The following is a 9,728-nucleotide window of genomic DNA, read 5'->3' as shown; positions in this document are numbered from 1 at the left end:
TTTTATAATTTTAACAAAATGTATTTTTATGGAGAGTCAATTATTGAAAGTTATTTAAGGTTTAAGTTGATTTATTCTGGAATAATAATGCTGCCTTTTTATTATTCGTAATTATGTTAAAAAGTTATGGTTTTAAAGTTCTAAAAATTGGCATTCTGCTAGGTTTTTGAACTCTTGGTATTTACTAAGAATTTTTAGGCTAATTTGAAGTTTAGCTAACATTTCAGCTTCTTATTAGCTGTTTTGGCTAATTTAGTTTTTTTTTATTTTAGGCTATACATTTTAGCCATCAATTTCAGCATCTTCAGTGGCCAAATTCAGCTTACAGCATTCACACTAGCATTATCGCAGGTAATGTTATATATCTAATCCATACTTATATTAAAAAGTTACGGTTTTAAAGTTTTAAAAATGTAGTTTCAGAGTGTTCAATAAATGTTTATCCTATTCGGCCCGCGACCTAAGGTGACACCCCTGGTTTAAAGGAATCATTTTTTTTTTTTTTAATTGTTGGGCATAACTTCTGTTTTTGTTATTTGCACGTCATGTGACTTCAGCGCTATTAATTTAATTTGCATATTGGAACTTTTAACTCTTGTGAAACAGTGTTTTGCTAATGCAAAAATCAGACATTGCTCTGATTTGATCAATTTCTACCCTTCATATATTCATAAATTGATGTAAAGGAAACAGATGCGTATCGAACAATTAATCTAGTATTGGATGTAACAGCATTATTTGTTGAAACCCACAGACACAAACAATATTATGTTGGTAAAAAGGTTTGAAATTGATCAGGACGTAAATAATCTGTTTTTATCTCTTTCTTTTCCTGTTGTCCTCTCTGCTGTCTTTACTTTTTTTATGTACATTAATTTAAGCTAAAAGACCTCCAATCACAAAGTTGATTCTATCAAGTCGGGTCAATTCCGATTGAAGAACAGTCTAAAATACCAGGTTTTAATGTTTAAGACTGTCTTGTCTGTGATGCTACGTTCACACCAGACATGTCATGTATATGGTGTTCACAAAGGACAAGCAGAGAGGGGCTTTTTCCTCTTTTTCTACTGTTTACTAACACATGTCCGCTACCTACAGCTGGAAGACGCTTAAAATCTTACTCCAATTTTTTTCTTTATCAGCTCTGTTCCGATATCTAAAAGATTTCATGTCGTATAATTCCCACCGGCACAAACCACAATTATTAGGGTGTATTTAGACTCAAAACGTCTGTTGGTTCTGACCAAGTCAGCTTAATTTGGTCCAGATCGAGTCCTGAACCTTGTGCTTAGTCGGATATTTCTGTTTTAGACCAATTATCGGAGGAAACAAACTGATTCACTTTAAAGGGAAACCAAACAGGGAAGGTGGAGGCTGACTCCACCCACAGCTGAAATATGAAACTCCAGTCAGAGGGGCGGGGCTAGGGGGCAGGACTGCTATCATTACTGGAGCTGCAGATCATGACGTGGGACTTCTGAAATGACGTAGGACTTAAATGGTTTGACCAATCAGGAAATTCAAATGTAATACCTCACTTCTGCCTGTAGGGGGCAGCACACAGACAGTTTTTGGATCACTTACATGCCTGTAAATGCCGCTTTACACATTGTTTTTTGTTACCTAAAATCAAAATTCCAGTAAAAAAAGGATGTTTCTCTTTTTACATGCATTTTTATTTGTAGGTTTAAATGCCAAACAAATAATAAATATCTTGATTGTAAACATTTTGGTAAGATAATTGGACTGTTTTGTATCACAATACAGTTAGTTAAGTCTTTTATCCATTTAGGGAAGGGTACGATAATATTCAATCTTTAAAGGCATCAGTTCACTTTTAAAGTATTATCACTTATCTATAATTTTTCATCAGTTTTCTATAATGTGAAGACAGAAACATGAATCATTTCTACAATTAAAGTTTGCCTGCAGACCGGAGGGAGTGTGTCCAATGATGTTTGCTAGTTTGAGATTATGCGCAGACAGAGCCAACACTTTAGGACCAGAACCTCGATTGCATCTTCATTTAGCCCCAAAATGAGATTTGTTTGAAGATCTGCCATCTGGTATGTATTTACTGCATAACACTAAAGTCCTTCACTTAAATATTCATCCTTTCTTCTCTCCCAAGGCTACTTGCAGTATACGTGTAAAAACTTTTGAAATGTCGCCAGCACGCTTTGTGGCCTCACTGTAATTGACTTAGCGATCCGCTGATGTCATCTTAAATGGTTCAACCATCTGTGTCTTCAGCTTAAACATTTTGTTGATCTTGTTTACTCTTATTTGTCAGTGTTGTGGAAAATCTTTGCTACTTATTCTTGGATAGATTTTTAAACTTTTAAAATATGAAACGATTTGCTACTGGTGGTCATTGTACAAATGAAGCTGTGGAATCTAATCTGCCCCGCTCATTCATCTCAGCCTTTGAGCCCGCGTTTTTAAGAACTAGGGGGACACAGGAAGAATAGCCCCATACTGATTAATTAATGCATCCTCACACGTCCCAAGGCAACAGTAAATAATGACGCTATGGCTGCAGTGATACCAGAGAGATAACATCAAGTCAAAACATCAAGGCCACGCTGAATGATGGATCGCAGCTGCTCGCCGGAATCAATGCCACTACAAGAAATAAGGAGCAAGCCATGCTTGAATACTTATCGCTGAAAACGTGCAAGCGCACACTTTGAGTAGTGTGTCAGTTTAAGCAAATGTCTCGGACACAAGTGTCAATGATGCTCTCATGTTAATACCTCCCCCTCCTATCACCTTTTGATTTATTGAAAAGCTTTTCATTGGGATGATGTCATTTTTAGCCAAAATCCTTATTAAGCAGAACAACATTTTCAACCAATTTGGGAAAGAAAAATTATCTCTGCTGCTAAAAGGCATGAAATAGTTAAAAGCTTTGGACAACCTTGGATATTTCACAAAAACTTAAGTTTGTACACAGATGGGGAAGTTTTCTGCGAGACAAATACATTGGATTAAGAGAGCAGCTGCTAAAATACCATCACAAAGCAGCAAGCCCATGTTAGAAGCTGCTCGTGTCTCTGGATTCCCACCAACATCAAGGTTTAGGACCTTCCAGATCAGGGGTCTCAAACTCAATCTATCTGGGGGCCGCTGGAGGCGGAATCTGGGTGAGGCTGGGCCGCATCAGGATTTCCACAAGAAAAGCGCTGATAAAACATTCCAATGTTCTCAAATATTTTATTTTTAACATAAATAATGAATTAGATAAACACATTAGTTTAAATGAATAATAATATAAATCAACCAGTAATAAATAAATATAAAATAATAATAATAATGACCATACAGCAGATACGGACGACTGAAGAAACCACATATTGACTGACTGACTAGAGAAAACTAACGATTTTTATTCCGTTTTAAATGTCTGTATTAACAGCTCCTCCTTCAGAGTGAGAGAGAAGCCCCGTACCAAGAAAATCTTTGAAGGATTTCATTGTTTGTATATATAATTCGGACTTAGCTTTAGTGCTGCAGACCCCTAACCTATGAAGATGTTTTTGATTGGAAGAGCTTTTGATTTCAGTAAAAATGCAGGAAATTCAACAAATAACAATTTTTTGTTCTTCAGAATCTAAAAAACGTTGTGGAACTCTGTTGTGAAATAATGTGGAGCATTTTTTATTCTTGAAAAAATACTGTTATCTTTAGGAGGTTTGTTCAATAACATTTAATACTCTTAATAGTTAATGGCTTGAAAACTATTCTGACTGTCATTTGCGTTGAGTATTTTTGAGTAAGGCGCTTTATTTTGGAGAGAAAAGCCATTCTGGACGACTTCACTTCTAATAGCAAGTTTCAAATAATGACTGGCGTGTCTGACCGGCGTCCTCTAAAACGTTCTGCGAAACGGCCTCCAAGAAAATGAATATATTGATTCTTTCACCTGGCCGTGATAATGCGGAGGCAATTAATGATGAGACGAGTGGAAAGCGACTCTATGGGGGTCGTGTGCGCTTGACATCAGGAGGAACACACGCCGCCGCGCACATTTCTCCAAACTGTCCCTGCTCAAATCACCGAGCGCCGCCTTTCCACCACACCATAATCAGTTGTTTTTCACACCGTCTGCTCAGGTGAAATCGTAATAAGTCCATGTCTCCACATCCCCGCTAACAATGAGCCCGAATCAGCTGAAGGTGTGCGGACACAAACACACAACCCGTGTCTCTTTATCACTTTGCCTCTCTATCTCAAGCTGAAATGTTGAATGCTTTAAAGTTGGGGTTATCTACTCTGTATATGTGTGTGTGTGTTTACCCCTCTGGTAATTCCTGTCCCGATGGTATCAGTAACTTTAGAGAGGCGTGTAATCAGCTCATTCGGAGGTGTAGCTCATTGAAACCCGGGGGGCAGGAGGAGGAGTGAGGAGAGAACACAGTAAAAGAGGAGGGTGGGCTCTAAATCAGCTGGAACTGCATCCTTTCCTTTATGTGCGAACAGGGAACTTCAAAAAAAGAACAAACTGACCCCCTCCTTTGTGCACACTTATGCAGATGAGTGTGTTTTCCTACTTCTCTTTGTCTGCGTGCCAGAGTCCACAGTCTGCTTTTTCTTTTTGTTCTCCAAAAACCAAAGAGATTCTTCTGTCTCTTCCACTTTTGGTTTTTCAAATTATCTTTGTTGCCCACAGATACTGGAGTTCACAGCGTGATTATAAATATTTTCAATTTTAATATCACTTTTTTTGTTTTGATGCTGCGACTTTGAAGCAAGCAGTTTGGGATAAGCGCGTGCTACTTGAGCCCACGGTTCATGCCGCCCGCCAAATCCCATTAGCTTTAGAGGCACGACACATAATCAAGTCTGTTTCTGTTTCAGCTTTATTCTCGTTATTCAAAAAACAACAACTAGTCATCTTGTAGCTTTTGATGTGTGTTCACATCCCACATTAGGGCGTTCTAAAGAGAAGAGCCTCTCACGGCTGCAGCACATTTGCTCCAATTGGTCATGGTGATGACACAGGAAGCCTTTCTGCATTTGAATGCTGTTTCTCACAATCAGAATATACATGAACATATAGGAAAAACGTTCTTAGCTGACCTTCTTCATCCATCATTGTCTCTGCCCGCAGAAACGCCTCGTGACTGGTTTTCCATAGTTGGAAAAACATGGGATGAACTTTGCTCATGTGGGGAATGCTGAGCTAATCCCTAACACTTTAGTTACAGTCTCTTCTCCCATCTTTCTCTCCATCTGTCCATTTTTTTTCCCCCTTCCCCAGTTTTGCTTCAGCTGGCCAACGATGCATTTCCCAGAGATATGATGCTGGCTCTGTCCTACTTACTGGCCCTGCCTCAGGTAGGTGGACAAACACACATGCATGGACACACACACACAAATGTCCTTGTTAGGAACAGAAGTGTTTCATTTCCCTGAAACCTTCAGCAACTAGACATAATCTGGATATTAAAGCTATTATACTTATGAAATTCACAACTGAAATTGTCTCAGAGTGCCACACAAAACGCAAAAATAGAACATTATAATTACAAAACAGAACAAAGTTGTGAACATTCAGCACCAAAAATACACTTTTTTCATTATTTGAGTCAGTGAGACCAAAACTTTATCTTTGGTGAAAAAAAGTTCCTTTTTTTTCAGATGCCAACCTCATCAGAGAGATCAGGAATATACTTTAAATCAAACTCATTTTGACTGGTGACCTTTGACCCTAAATACATTTTTTGTATATAAAATTGGTATTAAAATTGTTGCATCATCTTGAGGGGAGGGACATCTGTCAAAACAAGTTTGATGGAAAGTATAATACTTATCTCTCTTGTTTGATTTAATCTTGTTTTAATCCCAGAAACTAATGAAGGACAGAGACTGCTCTAAAAGTTTAATAAATTATCATCTTAATTGTCTTTATTTTTAGTTTGTTTAAAGCTAATGATGGCTAAGTTGTGTGTTTTACATCCACTTTGCGAATGACCCGATTAGTCGACTAATCGGACAAAATAATCGTTGATTAGTTGACTATTAAAATGATCGTTTGTGTCAGCCCTAGATGTTTGATAGTGGTTTTTATGCGTTTTTAGGAGTGCAGAGCAAGCAAGAGTGACAGTAAAGATAACTCTCTACACAGAAGAATTGAAATACCTTCCTTCTAATTTAATGAAAAGATACATGAAAAGAAAAGCAAATTTAATCTAAAAGGACATGAAATATTTATTAAAACAGAACATTGCTAAAAGAGTGATGTGCATCAGTATATGGAGCCAATAAATTGAGTAAATTGAGTGTAGAAATTAAAAATGCTACAACAATATCAAGTTTTAAAAACTATATTAAAACCAGTATAATCAATGACTATAAAACTATCTAGTACAAATATCATGGTATGGTGTTCATTTCATACTGGTTGATGCTATAATTAAAAAAAAATGTTTTTATCTTTCCCAATCTTCTCTTAATGTATACTAAATGGGCTGAATGCTTTGTATTTTTTTTTTATTGATTGATTTATTGATTTTGTAAAAAGGGGCAGGCAAAATAAGTTTTTCTTCTTTCTGTCCCTTTTCATTTTTTTTCTTTTTCCATCATGTTTTAGTTTACAACTCAAGTTTATATTGTATGTTTCTCCTATTAATGAGTAAAAATGAAATTAAAAAAAAAAAGTTGGGAGGGCAGACTGAAAAATATTTTTAAAAAATATAGGAACATCTGTAGTAAGACAAACGGCTGGATTAGTGACTTCCACAATGAGAAAAGAGGAAACAAATAAACATCCTTGAAATATCTAAAATAGTTTCCTTAATACAGCAGTTAGAGAACCAGGAAGCATATCACCAAACATCTGTTTAAAGACGAGAAGATTTTCAAAATAAAAAAAACAAACTCTGCAAACCTGTGTTACAGGGCTAACAGAAAGCAGACAATGTCAAAACATCGGAACATCTGCAATAAGACAAAATAGATTCAACAACAGTTGGCGGTCTCGCCTCACAGCGAAACAAAAGAGACAACAAAAGAAATCTGGTAGTAACTGTAACTATAAGAAAATAAGCAGGAGACAAACGTAAAAACACTGGAACATCTATCAGAAGAAAAAAGATGGACAAGTTAGGGACTGCAATAATGAAATACATTCATGAGTTCACAGTATAGATAGTGGGAAATATCCATCCTAAAAGCCTAACCTTGGTGAAATAGCCTCAACCGTTCTTCACATTTATCCTTCTTGTCCCTAAAATTGAAGGACGTGGCTGAAAATCTGTCTACTTATAATCCCAAACTGACCCTCAGCAGTCGAAGGTTCAGCAGCAGAGCTGAATGCATGACTCAGAACCACCTTTAACCATAAGCTCCATCAAATAGGAAGGTTTTAAGTTAAGCTTGAAACCTTCCCCACTGATGGTTTTCAAGGTCACTTTACCTCAAATACCTCATATGTATCATATTTTTATCAATTAGCTACAATAATTCCATTTAACAATACGAAAAGTTCAATTAAAACATACTTTTTGTCTTCTTTTCCTTTAAATTTGCAGGTGCTGGATGCTAACAAGTGCTTCGAGAAGCAGTGCCACTCTGCGCTGTCTCTGCAGTTAGCAGCGTACTATTACGCTCTGCAGATCCACTCCCAGCTCATGCCCTGCTTCAAGGACAAGAACCACGCTCTCTACCAGGTCAGCACCGCGTGCCGGTTCTCCCACAGAGTAGTATAGAGTGCAGTCTTGAGTGATGCTACACCAACATAGAAACTTGACCGTGCTGCATGATCAGAGACCCAAGTCTTTTGAAAAGTGTTTCTTTTGGAAATGCAGTAAAAAGCTGAGATGTATAAAAGAAATAAAGCCGTTTCTATAGGCTGTTCATATTTCAAGTGCCACTCGAGTGGAGAATTCAAAAATGGGGAGAACTGAACGAATCAAGTCTTTTTTTTTCTATTTTTTTTAAGCAAAACTAGACACTTTTATACCGTGTGTTTGAGTTTGTCTTGTACTTTTAGTCATTGGTGAAAATGGGCAAACCCGTACGAGGCGCACAAGTGTCCTGCACAAAATGTTAAGATCATACACTCCTCAGTGAGCCTGTGCAGGGATGCTGAGGGTGAGAGGTCATAGGTCGTGTTCTAAGGGTACTTACATGTCACCCTCTGCGTGCAGCATTCGTGCTGGGTCAGTAAGGAGCCAGTATGCACACCTTGCCAACAAATAGAGTGAGGCACAAGGTCATCATGTGACAGCATCACCAATACACCATGAGTGTGTGCAACTTATCCTTACAAATACTTAATGATACACTTACCACCAGGGGGGAAAGTATTGAAGGCAGGACGCCGGTCCGGCTGGAGAGATCAGCTGTGCGGACGGTTTTCGCTGTATAACACAAGACAAAAGCTGCGGTTGCTCATATGAAAGAAAAAACACAAAAATTGACTCCCAATTTGTGAGCAGCCAGCGCTTTATTAGGATGTCTGCATTGTTTTTAGTGCCACATCAGCGCGGAATGGAGACCGCTTCCATTTGACGCCTTTGTTGAACTTATAGTGTGGTTCACACCAGGTGCGCACCAGGTCCGTGGAAGTGATCCACGTCAATTCTGACAGGAAGTTACATCAAGACACACGAGAAAATCTGGTTTATTTTCAAAACATAATCAATTTTTCACAAAACACAGCAATTGACAAATGTGATCATGCTTTTTTAACGTAACAGACTGCAGAGATGGACACAATCACAACACACGTGCGGACACGTATACAAAAAACAGACACACACACAAAGAGACAGAGAGACACACAGACAGATAACGTAGTAGGCTGACTCCGGAGCGGGGCGTGGGGTAAATTAATTTACCCATGATGGCAAAAACAAACAAAGCTCTAGCAGAAGCACCTGTCAGCCGTTGCGGAAAAATGCGTTGGTGTGAATTGCAGGTGAGAAGTGCAGCGCTTACGCGTCCAGTGTGAACCAGGCATAACAGCAAGTCCTAGTTTCATCACATAATGACAATTGGGACACCTCTGCATCACTTCTTGGGTGTCCCAAACTTTTTCTTTTTTTTCCGACGTGCTGGCTGTTCCCAGTCCATCACGGGTCCCCAACCGCCAGGGCGCAAACCTGAATCGGTCCAGTACCAGGATGCGGAGCGCACTGGTACCCAAACCCAGGTCTTGCTTGCGTCCGGTACCGGTTTGGGTCTGGCACCACGTCTGGTACCGGTTCGTCTCCTGTACCACGCCTGGTACTGTGTCCAGGCCCGATTTGCGCTCTGCCCCAGTTTGCGTCCTGTATCGCATCAGGTTCTGTGTCTGTTGCCAGGTTAAGGTACTGGTTCTGCGTCCCCAGTGTAGTGAACCTTTGATTCTTCGAACAGCCAGAAACGAGTTGGGAATGCTTGGCTGTCACAGTACCAGCCTCACAAAAAATCTACTTTCACCCCTGCTTACCACACAATGGTACGTTCCATTTTCCTGGTGTTCATAATGTTTCATGAAGTGAATGTGACTATGGCTGTGCTTTCTGTCAAAATGAACAAAATAGGTATTGACTTAGAACTAATTCTATATAAATCTGAGTTTTAAATCACTGCTTGAACAGTGTCTCAAACAAGACTGTCCCAGATTTTTATGCTTTTTTGACAGAAAAACGTTAAATAGCTCTTTGAGTTGTGAAAAGCCAAAGGATTTAAATAACTGTTACTTTGAGGTTATTCTGTGGCCTCTTTTTAATGTTTTT

At 38.7% G+C, this 9,728-nt stretch overlaps 1 protein-coding gene across 1 annotated transcript in view; it reads left to right on the top strand.

The window, feature by feature from the left end:
• nbas (NBAS subunit of NRZ tethering complex) overlaps positions 1-9,728 on the top strand; it is a gene marked incomplete in the record, with an annotated part of 171,345 nt that overhangs the window by 83,825 nt on the left and 77,792 nt on the right. Inside the window, 2 exon segments of the mRNA XM_024290805.2 lie at positions 5,264-5,340; positions 7,536-7,673. Of these exon segments, the coding sequence (XP_024146573.1) occupies positions 5,264-5,340; positions 7,536-7,673 (215 nt within the window).

The sequence above is a fragment of the Oryzias melastigma genome, linkage group LG24, assembly GCF_002922805.2.
Source record: "Oryzias melastigma strain HK-1 linkage group LG24, ASM292280v2, whole genome shotgun sequence".
In the NCBI taxonomy this organism is placed as follows: Eukaryota; Metazoa; Chordata; class Actinopteri; order Beloniformes; family Adrianichthyidae; genus Oryzias; species Oryzias melastigma.
The sequence above is the reverse complement of the archived record's forward strand: the minus strand, read 5'-3'. Positions and strand labels throughout refer to the sequence as shown.